At 57.9% G+C, this 17,624-nt stretch overlaps 2 protein-coding genes across 3 annotated transcripts; one reads left to right on the plus strand and one right to left on the minus strand.

The window, feature by feature from the left end:
* Positions 1–945: 945 nt before the first annotated feature.
* Positions 946–4,226, plus strand: FAM98C (family with sequence similarity 98 member C). 2 transcript variants are annotated; one of them, XM_058529252.1, is made up of 8 exons: positions 946–1,021; positions 1,101–1,249; positions 1,319–1,453; positions 1,858–2,060; positions 2,251–2,328; positions 2,421–2,537; positions 2,830–2,997; positions 3,882–4,226. In XM_058529252.1, exons 1-8 carry the CDS (start codon positions 957–959, stop codon positions 4,026–4,028), a joined length of 1,062 nt encoding a protein of 353 aa, XP_058385235.1. In that variant the 5' UTR covers positions 946–956; the 3' UTR covers positions 4,029–4,226. The 2 variants fall into 2 exon arrangements, with proteins under 2 accessions (XP_058385235.1, XP_058385236.1); XM_058529253.1 differs by lacking the exon at positions 1,319–1,453.
* RASGRP4 (RAS guanyl releasing protein 4) lies at positions 4,197–17,285 on the minus strand. The gene is made up of 18 exons (XM_058529251.1): positions 17,129–17,285; positions 14,918–15,099; positions 14,400–14,505; positions 14,217–14,279; positions 13,463–13,594; positions 13,226–13,379; positions 11,993–12,166; positions 10,807–10,923; positions 9,740–10,015; positions 8,182–8,262; positions 7,999–8,103; positions 7,760–7,878; positions 7,506–7,650; positions 6,412–6,448; positions 6,195–6,329; positions 5,966–6,078; positions 5,396–5,487; positions 4,197–5,157 (listed from the first exon to the last, which is right to left on the minus strand). Exons 1-17 carry the CDS (start codon positions 17,149–17,151, stop codon positions 5,431–5,433), a joined length of 2,019 nt encoding a protein of 672 aa, XP_058385234.1. The 5' UTR covers positions 17,152–17,285; the 3' UTR covers positions 4,197–5,157; positions 5,396–5,430.
* Positions 17,286–17,624: the final 339 nt, after the last annotated feature.

Below are 17,624 nucleotides of genomic sequence, written 5' to 3' on the forward strand. Positions count from 1 at the left end.
TAACAGCAACAAAAACAGTAGCAGTGATAACAGTAGTAACAGGTTAAGTGATTAAAAGCATGGACTTTGGAATTAGATCGGAATTTGCGTCCTGGCACTACCACGCATTCATTCTGTGACTTATCCACTCTGAACCTCAGTTTTCTCCTCTGTCAAATGAGGATAAGTTACTTAGCCCAGTAGCAAACACAGAATGCTCAATATATGTTAGTTGTTATTCTTGAGTACCCCCTACACGTCTGCTAAGTACCTACATGCACGACTCTAATCCTCATTATTATTCCCATTACACAGATGAGACGCAATCTGGCAGGGACACAGAGGTGGTGAGTGGTGGAGTCAAGCCCTAACCCTTGTCTGCCTGACTCCTCGGGTGCAATCTCTTATTCACGATGGTATATTGCACCTGCTCCCCCTCTCCAAGGCCTGGGGAGGGAAAGGGGTGAGGGCCCAACGCATGCGTTGTGATGGATGAGAAGGAGGGCCGAGCTCTTGTGGGAGGCGGGTGTGAGGGGTGAGCAAGGATTCCTGGGTCCCTGACAGAATTCCAACCCCAAGGAGGAAAGGAGGAAACAAGTTTCTGGGTTTGGAGCGGAGGTGGGAGAACAACCCTTGGTCTGGGGTGCTTTAAGGGCAGAGGGCATCCGAGGGCGGCTGAGGAAAATAAAACCGAAGTCGCTTCTCTGCCGCAGCAGTAGCGACACACGGGATCCAGACGCACGCTCTAGAATTTACAGAGCCACGGGAGTTTCCAGAGCTGTGACCGGCACCCACTGGGCGGCGCTCTAGGTCCCGCCGCCTGGCTCCCTGCACCAATTGGAACGCCGAAGGCCTTCGCCAGAAGAAGCTGATTGGTCGGTTCCGCCGCAGGGGGCGGGTGCGCACGCCGCCGGTGGGGCGGGGCCTCCCGCCGGCCGGCAGGGGGCGCGCGCGGCCGGCGGAGAGGCAAAGCTTCCATGGAGGGGGCGGAGACGGAGGCGCGGGAGGGGGCCGCCGTGGCCCGGGACCTGCTGGCCCTGGGGTAAGGGGAGCGGGGCGTGGCCGGGGGTGCAGGTTTGCCCTCGGACACCCTTGCTGACCCCCGCTCCCTCCCGCCGCAGGTATGAGGGCTTCCCGGGGGCGGCGTCGCTGAGCACCTCGTGCCCAGACTTCCGGGCGCTGTGCGCGCGGCTGGCGGCGGAGCTGGGGGCTCTGGGCGCGCTGGAGCGGGAGCCAGAGTGGTGCGCGAGGGCGCTGAGCGGCGGCGACGGTACGCACGGAGCGGGAGGCCCGGGGTGGGGCCGCGGGGCCGCCGCGCCCTGACGTCTGCGTCCCGCAGGCCCCGGCGCGGAGGAGGCGTTCCTGCGACAGCTGGCCGGCCTGCTGCGGGAGCTGCACTGCCCGGCGCGCGCGCTCGGCGGCGGGGACTGCGGGGCGGCGCTGCGGGAGCCCGGCGCGGGCCTGCGCCTGCTGCGTGAGCCCCGGGCCCGGGGGGCGGAGCCTCCGGAGGGGCGGGCTTCCCGGGGGCGTGGTCCGGGTTTTGAGGCGGGCCAGAGGCTCCGTGGTGGGTGGGGCCAGAACATTGAGGCGGGCTCCGGGCTGCGCGATGAACAGGGTCAGAATTTTTATGGGAGTGTCCTGACGCTCCAGTGGGTTGGGTTAGGTGGAGCCCGGCAGGTGGCTCCGAAGTGGACAGGATTCAAAGCCCGAGGAGGAGCCTGGGTCTCGAAGTGGGTGGAGCTTATTCTGGAGGCTGAGCCAGGGTTCTAGGTGGGCGGAGCTGGAAGGAGGGAGGTTTTGAAGCCGCTGGGAGGTTTTTGTCCTCGTAGGGAGGTGGCAGCCCTCCTTATTTGCACCGCTCCGTTTCCCTACTTTTAGGCTTTCTCTGCTCCGAGCTCCAGGCAGCCCGCCTCCTCCGCCTGCACCCCTGGCTGGATCCCCGCCCTGCGCCGCCCGGTGGCCAAGGGGCAGAGGGGAGAGCCGTGGTCCAGGAACTGGTCCTTACTCTTCAAGCCCTGGGGCTGCCCAGACCCGCGCCGGGGACCCCTGCCAGCCGGCTGCTGCGGGAGTTGCACGCCAAGGTAGAGAGCCGGAGGCCCCTCCCGACCCGGGCCACCGCACCCGGGCTCCAGCCGCTGCTGTTTTCTAGAGCTGTGACCGCCGTTCTCGAGTCCGTGGCCTGGGTCCTCGGGGCTGTGGGGGCCTGGGGTCCGTGGAGGCGTCCATCCGGTGTCTGCCCAGTCAGCCTCGGACTCCTCCTTCTCCCATCAGGTCTCGGAGCTGCTGCCCTCCCTGCCCCGGGGGTCCCTGCAGCCCCTCCTCAGCTCCCCGCTGGATGCGCCCAGATGGGTAAGACTGCGTGTGGCTGTGTGTGAACAGTGTCCTCATCCAGAGATGAGGGTGCGGGGGGCCCCTCGTGTGACTGAGGTCACTTTCCCCAGGAGGCGTTGGAGTCCCTGGCCCAGAGCCTGCAAGAGCAGTACTGCTGCCGCCGCCGGCTCCTCCTCCGGCGTTTGGACCTCACGACGTCGGCTTTCCACTGGAGTGACCGCGCAGAGGTGTGGGCTAAGGACCTTGGGGGGTCGGCAGGGAGGCCTGGCTGTGGGGCCACAATGAGGGAGGGGAACGAGGGCCCGGAGTAGAACCTTCTGCAGGTTCTCAGGCCCGAGACATTCTAGGCTCCCCAGGGCATTCTAGAATTCCCAGCTCTGAGCTGGGACTGTCTTCAGAGCTATACCCCTTCTTTAGAGATGTGGGAATTGAGGCCCTGAGTGGGGAGGAGATGCTTCCAAGATGGCAGATGCCACCTGGGAGGGCTCTTGGGCACCTTCTCCATGCCCCCCGACCCAGGTCCATGGAGAGGCCATGAAGGCAGTGCTGATCCCAATCCGAGAGGCTCTGACCCCGGAAGCAGAGGTCTCCATCGCACACGTCCTGGCTGCCCGAGCCGACCTGTCTCGTCTCGTCCCAGCCACCAGCAAGGCTGCCCGCCGAGGGACCTGCTGTGCCATCAATAAGGTGCACACCTGGGGGTGGGGAAGGGCCCCAGCATCTTTGGCCTTCAAACTGGCCTGTCAACCTTTGCCCTGGTTCAGGCTTGTCCTCTCCAGCCTGGGTTCCTGGCCTCTGGACTCACCACCTCTAATCTACCCTCTCCACGTGGCAACTAGGAGATGTCTAAATCAAAAATCTGACCATGTCCCTCCCTCACTCAAAAACCTTCTATGGCTCCCCAGTGCCTTAAACACAAAGTCCAACTATTTACTAAGCCCTGCTCACCTCTCCAGCTTTGGCTTAAAATCCTCCCCCAGCACCTCACCCTGTCTATTGCATTGGGTTTTAACCATTTTTAACGGCAGAAGTACCCTCTGTTCAGTGATTCCATATTTAGCCTCATACTGCTTGGTGTAAATAGTCTTATAGTTATGTGAATGAGTCTTAGGGAATAAAGTCTAGCACAGCAGCGACTGAGGCAAAATTTAAGTTAAGAAAAACGGTTATTTGTTTTAAGGAAATATAGGGAGTAAATATTCCAGGTGATGCACGAGTAATGTATATTTAGGAAAAAACACTGGTTTGCTGGAAATAGTATACAAAGCCCCAGATATGAAATAGACCAAAGTTGAGGTGTCCCCGTTAATATTGGTGGGGACTTGGAGCTCTACCATCATCCTCTCCTTTCTTTTTATTTCCTTCTTGCTGAGGCTCCTGGAAGCCAGTTTGAAAGCACCAGGCCTGTATCTTGCCCCGTGCAGCCCCCGCCCCCACCCCCTGGTTGCCACTGCAACCAGATAGTCAACATCTGCTCTTCCTTTTTCAACCTCATGCTGTTCCCTTTGCCCTCTGGCCCCCTTGTCCGAAATATTTTTCTTCTCTGAAACTCAAGTCTAATCAACTCGCAGGTGCTTATGGGCGACGTGCCAGACCGAGGGGGCCGCCCCAGTGAGCTGGAGGCTCCCATGCCCAGCTGGAAGGACAGAAGAGAGGACAGAGGTGGGCAGAAGGCAGGCCGCCAGGGCTGGGGCCACAAGAAGAAGAAGAAGAAGTAAAGGGGACCGGTGGTGGGGAGGGGTCCCCTACGAGATGCTGACGCCATCGATGACCTCTGGAGGCTCAGTCTCAGGGTTTGCCTGGGCACCTGGCACCCAGGCCCCACATCCCCCATCCCTGGGGGGGACTGTCCCCCCCATGTCCACCACTCAACACCAAAGACCGTGTTCTCTGGAAAATAAATTTAATTTCTGACAGCCGTAGGACCCATCTCTGGGGGGCCAGGTGAGGGGTGCTCGGGTTTGAGGAGGCCTAGGGGGTCTGTGTCATAACAGGCCCCTGATGCTCTGACCCTCAGAGTCCTTTGCTCTTCGGCCACACATCCTTCCCTTCCTGTGGGCGTGGGGAAGGGGACACGCAGGCTGGGACAAACATTTATCAGGCACCCACCATGCGCCAGCCCTGTGCTAGGCACTGGGGACACAGCAGTGAAAGAGAGAATAAGCTCCCTGCTCTCCTGGAGCTGCCATTTCCCTGGGGAGGAGGGGCGGACATTCAACAAGATAAATAGGTAAAAAGTATAGTTTGTCACATGGGGAAAGGACTTTGGAGAGAAATAAAGCAGGAAGGCAGGATTGGCACTGGGGAGGATTGCAACTGTGAGCACAGTCGCAGAGGCCTCGCTGAGAAGGTGACACTTGAGCTAAGTCCCAAAGAAGGAGCCATGTGGGCATCTGGGGAAGAGTGTTCCAGACAGAGGGAATGGCCAGTGCAAAGGCTCTGAGGTAGGAGTATTTTTGGCATGTTCAGGGACCATCGAGACCAGAGTAGTGGAAGCAGGATGAGTAAGGGGGCGAGTGGTGGGAGGTGAGGTCGGAGAGGTGATGGGGTAGGTCGTGTGGGGCGGGCCACAGGGAGGGCTCTGGCTTTTTCCCTGAGAGATGGAGCCACTGGACGGCTCTGAGTAGGGGAGGCATGTGATCTGACTCCGGTGTCCACAGGGTCCCCGTTCATCCCTTCTCTAGCCTTCTGTCTCTGGAACCCCAGAGTTTGGAACTCGGCCCACCCTGTCCCCTCCCCCTCCTGATCCGTGCTGTCAGTGTAGCGCACTTTAGAGGGAGACAAAGACCTGGGTTTGAGTCCGGCCTCCGCGGGCAGCTTAACCTCACTGGGCCTCAGTTTCCTCATCTGTAAAATGGAGATTTAAGGAGTCAGTGAGATGATGCCCAAGTCTAAATGCCCCCAGCACGGCGCTGCATAGTTCCTGAGTGCAGGAGAAGGGAGTACGGTTAATAGCCGTTCTGATGGAAAGAAGGTGACTTTTGGAGTAAGAGACCATGGTTCTCCCACGAAGGCACAGGGATGGGGAGCCGGCGATGCCCGTGGGGGTTCTGCTGGAGGCCCAGTGACAGGACTCGGGACTGACCGGGGGAGGGGAGAGAGAAGAGACCAAGGCCGTGTCTAGGAGTCCGGCTTGGAGGACTGGGCGGGTGGCGAGGCCGTCGCTGGGAGGGGGACCTGGAAGGTGGAAGACGGTGATGTGGGGGGTGTCCAGTGTCTCGGAGACGCTTCACTGCCAGGGGCAGAGCCCCACCAGATGTTTGCTAAGGGGATGAATCAATGTCCCCTGTGGATATATATATATATTTTTTATCTGAGCATCTCTACCTTTGGATAGCGGAATATACTCCACTGATGTTTATTATAACTCCTGATATGTTGGGCTTTATTCTTGCCATCTTACTATTTTCTTTCTTTTTTTCTCCCTAAAATCCTTTTTCTGTTCTACTAGTGGCTACCCCCTCCCCCCCAACATACGGAAAATTCTGTTTTTCTATCAACATTAAAACTTAACCAGTAGCTATACTCTTCTACTCAAGCATTTGAGGACTTCTGCACATTTTACTTTCCTGTGCTTCCCCAAATCTGCCTGGGTTCCCCGGGGCAAAAGGCCTGGTGCCCCCTGTACCAGGTTGGGGGGGCAGTCCCTCCTCACCGGCTCTGGTTCCCGGGAAGGGTGTGGGGGCTCCGTCTGGGTCCATGCATGGCGAAGGTGGCCTCCCGTCTCTGGCTCCAGGGACAGTGTGTAGGAGAGCTTGTCCTCGGAGCCTGTTGGTGAGGTGTGGATGGGAGGGAGGTGGAGGTGACAGGAAGGGCCTCAGGGCCTTGGAATTGGTCCCCACCCACCAGGCCCCCTTCCCAGGACTGCTCCCCCCGGGTCTTACCCCAGCTGGCCTGGGGAGCTGGTGCAGGTGGGACAGGGGCGTCTGGTGGGCTGGCATCGCCCTTGGCCCCCGGCCTCTTCTTACACTCTATCTTCACCTGGTCTCGGCAGTGTTTGTGGCAACACAGCCCGCAGTCTGGGCGACGGTCAGTGGTTAGTGGCCAGACGCCCAGCCCGTGCCCCCCCGGATCCCTCCCCACCACCGACGCCCCACTCACCCTGACAGCGGTAGCCGTGCTTGGTGACACCCCAGAGCTAGGAAGAGAAAGCAGAAGAGGTTACCTAGGCTGGGGGGCGTGGGCTGTGGATGGGAGCGGCTGTCTGGAAGTGTGGAAACCATCCAGGTTTGGGAAATCCTCAAGGCTAGAGGCTTAAGTGGGATCTGAGGATTAAAGGAATTTGGGGTAATCTCAAGTTTGGGGAGTCAGCTAGGATGCTGGAATTAAGGAAAATTTGGTTTTTTTGTGTGAGGAAGATCAGCCCTGAGCTAACATCCATGCCAATCCTCCTCTTTTTGCTGAGGAAAACTGGCCCTGGGCTAACATCCGTGCCCATCTTCCTCCACTTTATGTGGGATGCCACCACAGCGTAGCTTGACAAGCAGTGCCTCGGTGCGTGCCCAGGATCCGAACCCGGGCCGCCAGCAGCGGAGCGCACACACTTAACTGCTGTGCCACGGGGCCGGCCCTGGAATTAGGTAAAATTTGGAATTAATAAAATGTAAATGCTATGGGCAGGGATTATGTCTGTGTTTCCTGCTGTCCCCTACCCCGACCCCGGAGCCTAGAACCGTGCCAGGCACACAGGAGGGGTTCAGTGAATACTGAGTGAATGAAAGTGCGAACTTGGGAAGTAATTCAGGGTCTGTGAATTAGTCTCGGATTGCAGATGAAGAGATTTGTCTGTTGTCCAGAGTTTGAGGACACCTTGAATTTGGAAATTATCCACGGCTCCAATTCTCTGGAGCCTACAGACTTGGAGATTGATTCTGTTTGGAGGTAATCTACCCAGGTTTGTAGATTACCCAGGGTTTTAGATACTATCCGCGGTGTGGCGGTCACCCAGGATGGAGGTGATCTGGGACTTGGGCATTATCTAGACTCCGGAACTATGCAGGATGTAGGGAGTACCCGGTGTTCTGAGTTCACGTGACGTGGGGATTGAGGCGGAGGATATTCTGGAATTTGGGGATTATCTGGGGCTTGGGCGCTGTCTGTGCTCCGGGGTGGGGCTGGCCTTCTGAGCCCGGCTGTGAGGAGCTGGGGCACCCGGGGGACATGGGCCCTGAGGGTGGGGGGGGGCAGGTGCTCACGAAGCCGCTGCAGCTGTTGCAGAAGGCGGGCTTGCGGAAGGTGACCTCGTGGAAGGTGTGCAGGAAGGCCAGGCCCAGCTTGGAGCAGATGGCGCTGGCCCGGAGCAGGTACTCCGTCAGCTCCTCTCGGCTGAAGGAGCCACTCCTGGGGGCAGAGTGGCGCCTCAGCGTGACCGGCCCCTTTCTCCAAGACCCAGGAGTCCTGGCAGCCCCAGGCTCCTCGTTTGGGGGACCCAGGAGATGGGCGCACTCACCCCTGGCAGGGGGGTGGGTGAAGCCCATGGCAGGCGAAGGGGAAGTTGCCGGAGAGGCGCTCAAAGTCCTCCTGGGAGATGGTGCCTCGGCCTTCAGAGTCGTAGTTCTTGAACACGGACTTCAGAGGAGCATGGGACGGGGAGAGTGAGGCCAAGTCCTGGTCCCCACGGCCTCAGCTCCCCTGTACAGATCTCTCCCCTCCTGGCCCCCAGCGGCCAGGCCGCAGTCCCCTCCTTACCTCCACCAGCTGCTCCACGTGCCGGCCCAGGGTGACCCTGTCGGGCTTGGCCGTCACGCCAGGGGCCCACTCCACCACCAGGGGCGCCTTAAAGGGGGAGGGGGGCTGGGGCAGGGACAGAGGGGCGCAGTCAGTCAGGGCCTAGGCCTGGGCTGGAGGGCAGAGGGCGGGGGCAGGTCTCACCAGACTTTTGGGACAGCGGGGCTCCCGGGCGTAAGAAAGCTCATAGATCTCGTCCTCCGTGTAGAAGAGATCCAGGGAAAGCTGGGGGCGGGCCGGGCGTTACAGACCCTCCTCGTCTGCATCCTCCTCCCCACGGCCCGCGCCTGCCTGGAACCCCACTCATCCTCTTCCCGAAGCCCCTCTTCTTTGGGGACCCCAGGCTCCTGTCTCCCCCTGAGCCCCATCCACTCCACAACGCCATCCCCTCGCCCGGAAATGCCATCTTCTCACTGAGGCTTTTTTGATCCTATTTAAAAATAATAGTGACAGCAAACCCCTGTCCCTTTCCCTGCCCGTTTCTGCTTTAATGTCCTCTGTAGCACTTATCATCCAGAAGACTGTATGACTAACTGATTTACTGTGTTTTATTGACTCTCTCCCCCACTAGGAAGTCAGCCCCACACGAACAGCAATCTTTTTTTCTGACATGCTCACTACTGTGGACCGAAATGCCTGAAGCACACGGCAGGCGCTCAGTAAAGATCTGGGCTGATGGCCTTCCAGAATCAGCGAAGTGTAAGGCCTTGGGCACCAGTCATCTTAGGGCAGGCCCTGCACTCAGAAGGGCCCCCACTTCGTTGAATGCCCTGCTGTCACCATCTTGACATTCTTAAGAATTTTGAATGAGGAGCCCCACATTTTCACTTTGCACTGGGCCCTGCAAATTTTGTAGCTGGTCCTGTCTTAGGGTCTGAAAATCAGCCTTAGACTACAGAGCCTTCTGAACCCCAGTCTCTCTCAATTTATAGCTCCCTAGACTATAAATAGGTATAAATAATATACATATAAAATAAAATATAGCCGGAATCCCACACTCCCAGTCTTGGGACACAGCGTGGTGGTTAACGTATGTTAACACACAGGTTCTGAAGCTGGCTTGCCTGGGTTCAAATCCAGGTTTTACTGCTGTGGGACCTCAGCAGCAAGTGACCGCACCTCATGGGCCTCAGTTTCCCAATCTGTAGAATGGGCACGATAAGGGTCCCCGCCTCGTAGGGTTGTGAGGATGGAATGAAGTGCTCTGTAGAGAGTGTTTATCACAGTGCCTAGCACATAGTAAGTGATCAATAACTGCTACTAGCTTTTTGCTTGGGTTCCTGGATATGTTGAAGCTTGGAATTTTGGACTAGTGACTTGAGAAGCTCAGAGCTCAGGAGTGTGAAAGCCCAAAGCAGTCCTGGAGCCCAGATCAATGGATACTCGAGTTGCTGGGGGAAAAAACGCATCACTTACATAGAGCTCGCTCTGTCCAGATACTATTCTAAGTACTTTCCATGAATTATATTATTGATTGATCTTCTCAACCACTCTCTGAAGCGAGTCCTATTATTATTCCCATTTGGCAGATTAGGAAACTGAGGCTGAGGGGTCAAGTGACTTGCCCAAGGCCACACAGCTAGAAACAAGAACAGACCCAGAAGCTCTGGCTTCACAGCCCGTGCAGCCCGGCGCCCTGCTCTCCCGGCCCTGCAGCCTCTGGTCTTCAGGCCCCTGGACCTCCGCCCCCGGCCTGCCTCACCGTGAGCAGATGCAGCAGGTCCTGGCTGGCGCTGCAGGGCGGGTGCTGCCTCTGGAGGGCTGCCAGCTCCTGCAGCCGCAGGTACAGGCTGTTGAGCTTCGGCAGGTGCAGGCGGCCGTCGGGCAGCCTGTCGGGCTGGGCCTCGTGCAGGGACACCAGGTCCTTGAGGTGCACGCCCAGGAGGGGCAGCCGGAAGCCTGAGCAGCTGGCCCAGGCGCGGCGGTACCGAGCGTAGTTGTTGTGGGCGGCGAGGAGCTCAGTCAGCTCCAGCAGGGCCTGTGTGCGAGGACGTGTCGTGGAGGGGGGGCAGTTCTGTTCCCTCAGCCCCCCCCCGAGGGGAATATCCTAGCGGCCTGTGTGGGCTCCAGACCCCCGGGGGCCCAGTGGCATTTTGGACACCCCGTGAGCCCCCCCACACCCACGCTGGCCTCAGCATCTCCCCAAACTGCCCTTGCTCTGGGTCCTCACCTCAGAAAGGCCCCGCTAGCCCCCATTCCTCAGGCTAGAGTGATTTTTCAAGAACACAAATCTGATCATGGTGCTGCCCTCATGCCCAGACCTTCCCTAGCTCCCCATTGCCCTCTGGACAAAGCCCAGGCGACTTAGTCCAGCCTGCAAGGCTCAACAGGATCTCCTGCTGGCCGTCTCCAGCCTGATTTCCTGCCACTTCCTGACCTCAGCCACACACCAGACTCACGAAGGACTCACTCTCCCCAGGACATCCCCAACCATGATCCTCCCGTGAGGGGCCCAAATGTCGGCGTCCTTGGGGGCGTCATTTCACACCCCACCTGGACTGCATGTTCTAGCATCTCTCTCACCCATCTCCGCCAGTCCTGCTCAGGACCAGGCACACAGAGTAGCGAGGGTCAGCTAGATGGGTGGATGGATGAGGAGGGAGGAAGAATGACAGAGCAGGACAGATCCTGGGGGTCTGTTGGATTTGAAGGAGCAAAGTTTCTCGATGGCCCCAGGGCCCCTGGGCAGGGATGGAGGGGGCCGGGGAAAAGTATGGTGGTTCAGGATAATTGACCATGGGAACTTTGGGGAGGGGAGCGGGGGCTCACCTTGGTGCTGTCAGGGCTCAGGTGGGCATAGGAGTCCTTGAGTCTGGAGATGGCACTGTGACACAGGCCCCCGGTGACCGCCATCAGCGTGTTGAAATTATGCAGCTGGCGGAGGCTCTAGGGAGGGCGATGCAGACATGGCGGGCGTCACATGGAGGGCAGACAAGTGGGGGTTCAGATGACAGCATCCCAGTTGAGTTGGGGAGTGGGCCACAAGCAGATCTGTGGGCATTCCCCGGGGGTCAGGCAGGTGACACAACTGATGTGAGGTCAGAAAACAGTGGCGGGAGTCAGGCAAGCACGGGGAGTTGGACAGGTTTGGGGACTAACAGGTGAGAGATTCAGACAGGTGTCAGGGTGTTGAGGAGTCCGGTGAGGGGAGACAAGAAGGCCTGGGCTCTGGGCAGCAGTTAGGCCCCGGCCCAGGCGCACGGGGCCAGAGGGATATGGAGGGCTCAGACAGACGTGAGAGACAGGTGTGGGGTCAGCGGGTGGGCGCAGGGGCAACCGCTCCACCCCCGCCTTTTTCAAGTTTGAAGGGCGGACGTCGCTGTGGGGAGAGGGTGGGGCCAGGGAGGAGTGGAAGATGCTCAGACCGAGGGGACCCCAGCCAGACGCCAGAACCCCCAGTCTGAGGGGCGGTCTGAGGGGCCGGGCAGGGGAAGCGAGGCGAGAGAAGACGCCAGAGGAAGGGCGTGGTCTGCGAGGAAGTACGCAAGGCCACGCCGGGGGAAGGAGGGCTTCCCTTTTCTCCAGAAGGGAGGGAAGGTAACTGGAAGAGAGGGGGGAAGGGAGGGGCGTGACACCGTGGGGCGGGGCCGGGGAGAGCCCCGACGTGATGGAGAGAGAGGCCCTCGCTGTCCGGCTGGGGCCTGGGGACTGGGGTGGAGGGTGATGCAAAGGGGGGCATGAAAGAGACGTTTTCACTGCCCTGGGGATAGAATATTCGGGCATAGGGCTTGGGGGACGGAGGTGGGATGTCAACAGCCACGCCTAGGACCAAGGGGTTTCACGCGGTGATATCAAAGCCAGGGAAGAAGCGCCGTCACAGTCCCGGGTTAGAACTAGGGGACTGAGGCCTCGGGGGCGGGGCCGGGGTGGTGACGTCACCGCCCGGGATGGCCAGCTGGGCCGGGGGTGAGATGACTGGGGGCGCTGGCGCTGTCAGCCCCGGGACCAGCCTCACCTGTGCCACGTGGATGAACTTGTCCAGCACCTGCGCGCGCTGGGCCGGCCCCGGGCGGCTCAGCACCATGACCTGCACCCAGCGGGACACGCTGTTGCTGAGCCCGACGGAGCCCTCCAGGGCCGGGCAGCCCCGCACGGAGCCCTGCAAAACGTAGCCCCGCAGGTCCTGGGGCTGGGGGTGAGGCGGGCGTCAGGGGGGCCGCGGCGCGCAGGCCCTGCCCCTCACGCGTCCATCCCCCAGCAGTCACGACCTCGGCTGTCCTAGCCTGGCCCTTACATGTCCCTGCCGTCACCACGGCCCTCTCCCATCTGAGGAGAAATGTTTAAATAAAGCCAGGCACTATTCTGAGCCCTTAGTTATATTAACTGACTTAATCCTCACATCGACTCTATGAAGTGAATGCTCTATTATTCCCATTTTACAGATGAGGCCACTGAGTCACAGAGAGGATAAGGAATTGGTTCAGGGCGTGATGCTCTTAACTGTACACCTGACTGGTATCTAGCCAGCAAAGGGAAGGATGGCCAAGACGCATGAAAGCAATTTCTATTTGTTCTGCTCAAGGGTCCCGCATCCATCCCACGTCCACTGCACTGTGTGTGTGTGTGTGTGTGTGTGTGTGAGTGTACACACAATCAGGAAATTTTCACATTAAGGAACCAGGTCCCCACCTTCCCTTGAAATGATGATGGCAATAGCTAACAATTATATATAGGTTGAAACACATGAAATTACCATTTGGGTAGGTAAAATATGGCAATTTCAAATGATTCTACCAGAGAGCATTTACTCTGGACCAGGCACTGATGCTATGAGGCAGGAACTGTTAAATCTCCCTTTTTACAGATAACGGGACTGAGGCACAGTGCATGTCAATGCTTCTCAAATAAACGAATAAGTAATAAAATATTTTGAGTACTTACTATGTGCAAGCACTATGCAAGCATTTTTAAATGGACGTATTAATTTATTTCTCCCACCCCTCCAATGAAGTATTATGACCTCCATTTTACAAATGAGAAAACAGAGAACCAGAGAGGTTGAGAAACTAGTTCAAAGTTACACAGGTAAGAAGGGGCCAATGGATTTGAACCCAGGGGCTCTGTGCTCAGTCAGCTTAACTCATTTTCTGGACCTTTGAGCACTCGAGTGGGAGAGTTTGAGATCATGCCCGGCGCCCACGAAGGGGTCCTCCCTGAGCCCTCCCCAGTTGGGGGAGGGGGTCCTCACCGTGATAGCCTGGAACGACTGGAACTCTAGGTAAGTGAGGTGCTGAGCCAGCTCCCCTGTCTCCAGGTGGTCGAATAGCAAGGACACTTTGCGCTTTTTGCCCAGGCCTGGGCTGCTCATGGGGGTTGGGGGGCCGGGGCCACCCGGGCTCAGGCTGGGGGCAAAGAGGGGCAGGGTATTGCAGGGGCTCCGGGTGGGGGGATGAGGGCGTGGAGGGAGGTGGCGGGGCTGACTCACAGGTTGGAATGGTCTCCCAGGGTCCTCTGGGCCGGGCTGCCTTGCTGCTCTACCGTGGCCCAGAAGCGACCTATAACTTCTTCTAACTGGGGCTCCTGGTGCACCGTCTCAGGGTGCTGGGTCAGCCAGTACCTGAAGGTGGTTTAGCGATAGTGGGATGAGGCTGGGGGTGAGGCTGGGGAAGGTCTCTAAAAGGGGTGTCTTGGGCTGAGGAATCTCCAGGTGCTGGGCTGGGAGTCTCCGGAGGATCAGGGTTCGGAGAGGCACCAGGCTGGGGCCATCTCTGGGAGTAGGATGGGGCTCTCTTACAGGCTCGGGAATCAATGAGAGATAGACTGGGGGGATCTCTTGGAGGTGGGACTGTAGGAAGCAGGATAGTGGGGGCGTCTCGGGAACTAAGCTGGGGGCCTCTGGGGTGAGATTTTGGGGGAACAGGGTGAGGGAGTCTTAGAAGCTAGGCTGGGGTATATGGGAGGTAAGGGTTTTGGGGATCAGAGCTGGAGGCCTCTGGGAACTAGCTAGGAGAGAGTCTATGGGACCTGGTCAGGGGTCTCCAAGAGATGAGGTTCTAAGGAGCAGAACTGGGAGGGTCTTAGGAACCAAACCAGGGGCGTCTCAGAAGTGGGATTTGGGGGAGCAGGCCTTGGTGGGTCTGTGGGGAACTGGGCTGGGGAGTTCTTGGGAGGTGTTTGGGGGCTGGGCAGCAGGGTGGGGGTCTTAGGTCATGGGAGTAGAGTTCGTGGCCCAGCCCTACCTGACCAGGTGACAGATCTGCAGCCGCCTCAGCTCCTGCGTGTTCCCTGAGGCCTCCTGGTACTTGAGTTCTGGTCAAGGCTCTGTCATCCAGCGTCCCAGACCTGCCTGCTCACCCTGTCCCCATCTCCCAGGTTCTCATGTCTCTGCCCTCTACCCCCTGCTCCCGGCCCTGGGAGGATATAAGGTCAGCAGACGGGCAGCAAGGTGCGTGGAAGGCAGCACCCAACTGTGCATGGCGAGCACCATGTTGAGAACGTGGTCCCTGCGGCACAGGCTGCCAGCTGAGTCTGGGGGCGGGAGAAGGGGACACGTCAGAACGGCCTTGGGCAGTGGGCTGCGCAGCCTCCGGAGCTGGTTGGACCGCCTGGTTCAAACCCCAGCTCTACCAGTGACCCCCTGCATGAACTTGGGCGAGCAACTTAACCTCCTTGTGCCTCAGTTTCCTTGTCTGTACTGTGCATAGACCAGCACAGCTCCTGGCAAGTCACTTTGAAGATCAAAATAGCATCAGACTTCCTCCCCCTCTGCATCGCAGGAAAAAGAAATGCAGGTGTCACTCTTATCCCTAATATAGTGACTGAGATTCATTGCACACACCCTGCTCCCATTTTGTACCCCGCAAAACTGAGGCCTAGAGAGAGGTGCGTGCTTGGCCCAACCTTAGAACTGGGGAGGCTGGCCAGGGAGGGGCACACTTACCAAAGGACTGAATGCATTTCTCCAGCAGCTCGTCCTCGCTGCAGCCCTCATTCAGCATGCCCAGAGCCATGGAGGCCATGACCTTGCTGATTTCCCGAGGGCTGGGGCATGTCTTGTGGCGCCGGGCCTGCCGGGGCCGGTCCCGCCCTCCTGTATTCCCTGAGCATTCCTGGTGGGACTTCCTGTGGGCACACACCCCCAGGGCATCAGGAGAGCCCCTTCCTTCGGGCAGACCCCCAGAATTTTTCTTGACCCCAAAGCCCCGGAGCATCATGGGAAAGACTTCCTGTTGGCAGACCCCTTGGATTACTCCTGATCTCCCAGGGAATCATAGGAGAAGACCCCCAGAATCATTCTTGTCCTCCCCAGAGGGAATCATGGGAGATTCTGCCTTCAGGGAGATGCCTAAGAATTCCCCTTTGCTCTCCAATGCCCGTCCCTCCTGCCCCCAGCCATCATGAGAGCAGCAGACCCCTGAGATTCCATCTCTCCCCCATCCCCCACCTTGACCCCTACTAAGGTGACAGATCCTTCCCCCAAGCCAGCACTTCCGTAGGACCTGAGTCTTAGCCGCCAGCCTGGGTCCCTAGATTTGGTGCCTGGTGAGAAGATACGGGTGCCAGTAGCCTCCTCAGGGCTCTTCAGAGCTGGGCGAGGTCCCTGGGGTTGAGGCAGCTTCAAGGAAAGTTTAAAAATAACCCTCACTCTGCCTTGTGCCTCCCTGAGGCTCATGTTCCAGTTGGGCACAGAGGGTAAGGAGAGACAGAGATGGCGGAGGAAGGAGGGAGCAGAATCCAGGCAGAATGGCCTTGGCTTCCACAAGAGTCAGACAAAACTGGGGTGGAAAAATTTACGCTGGCTGTGTGACTTTGTGTTAGTCACTTAATTTCTCTGGGCCTCAATTTCCTTATATGAAAAATATAAGACATTTTTCATAGGTCATCCTTAGACCTTGGCCGGGAATTTATTATGAACATTCGATGCCTTGCTTTTCAAAAGTGCTAAATAAGGGACCTAGTTTGCTTAAGCTGTTAAGTGGGCAGAGGTGGGAAAGTTGAACTGGAGATGCAGAGAGAGAAAGTGATGGAGGAAACTAGAAGCCAGGCCTGGGGCATGGGGGTGAAACCAGAAATTGGGGGACCCTACTAACAAGGGCGCTGTAAATCAATAATGAATGTTGTTGAGTAACAGGAGGCATTTAGTGAGTCCTGAATATGTACTGGGCAGAAAGCTGAGCACCTGTGTAGATCAGTAGTTCTCAAAGCATGGTCCCCAACCTATACCAACAGCATTGCCTGGGAACTTGATATAAACACAGATTCTCAGGCCCCCACCCCAGACCTACAGAATCAGAAACTTTGGATGAGCCCAGCAACCTGTGTCTTACAAGCCCTCAAGGTAGTTCTGATGCTTGCTTAAGCTTGGGGAGCACTAGTCTAGACTGTCTCACTGAGGACTTAAGCGCCCCTCCAAGGAGGGACTAAGATTATTCTATTGACAGAAGAAGAAACTGAGGCACAGAGCAGTTAAATGACTTATCTAAGATCACGCAGCCAGAAAATGAGGCAGTCAGGTCTCCACCACCAAATTGGTGGGTATTATGGGGAGGGGACCCCTTTGCCCATCAGAGACATGCTGGAGGAGGCTGGAGGAGCTGCCTAGGCTAGGGACCCAGCCACCATGGCCCCTGTGAGTGACAGGAAGTGCATTCCAGAACCTGCTGGCAAAGCCAGCTGCTAGGCCCTTACCTGCAGACTGTCTGCCCCCTGCAGTGTCTGGAGCAGCCAGGAGTGGTTTCAGAGGCAGCGGAGCCGCCTTGCCCTGCGGTCACACTCCCCTACCCCAGGGTAGGGCCCTGCGGGAGCCTAGAGTTTCCAGACCAGGGGAACTGTGATGGGGAACCAGGAAGACCCCAGAGAGGACAGAGACACCCAGCCTAGAGAGCTTGGATGAGGGGTGGCGGGGGAGAAGGGCTACAGAGCAGTTCAAACTCCAGAGAGTGGGCGCACGAAACACAGACACTCACACAAGCAGCCCCAGCCCTAGCGGGCTCTGGACTCCCTGAGCATCTTTCCACCTGGTGCCCCTGCTCCAGCTCCTAGAGGAGCTAGACACCCTACCCCCCTGGTTAGTGCCTCCCTAACCTTCCCATGCAGCCAGAGGCCCAGGGGCCTGGGGTGCTCCTGGTCTCCTTGGGGAGGGTCCTCTCACCTCTTGCTGTCTTTCCTGTTCATGCTTCCTTGTGGGGGCGGGGGTCTTGTAAGAGTCTGGCTCAGCTCCTCCCCTCTCACCAATGCTCCAGCTTCTCAGCCCCTTGGGAGCTGGGGCCTCCTCCGCGCTTGGGAAGGAAAGAGGAACTGCCCCTCTGCACCCAGCCCCAGGCCAGGGGGAAGGAAGAGGCTGGGGAGAGACCGAAGGTCCCCTCCCCCCACTCGGGGATCCCTTCAGGCTGAGGTTTCCGGTGCTGCCGGCCCCCACCCCCCCATCGCTCAGCGGGCTCTCTATCTCCCCATCTGTCTCTAGACCCGTGATTCTCTGTTCTGTCACTGTCACACTTCAATAAAAGCAGTTTCTTTTAAAGTATGCTTAATATGACACATTTATGTAAAAGCACACACACAAAAGAAAAGTCTATATTTCTATAAGGTTCATGTATATAACGCACAAAGGTTTGAAAGGAAAGTCACAAGACAATATTTTGTATATT

This window comes from Diceros bicornis, chromosome 34 (assembly GCF_020826845.1).
Source record: "Diceros bicornis minor isolate mBicDic1 chromosome 34, mDicBic1.mat.cur, whole genome shotgun sequence".
Lineage (NCBI taxonomy): Eukaryota > Metazoa > Chordata > Mammalia > Perissodactyla > Rhinocerotidae > Diceros > Diceros bicornis.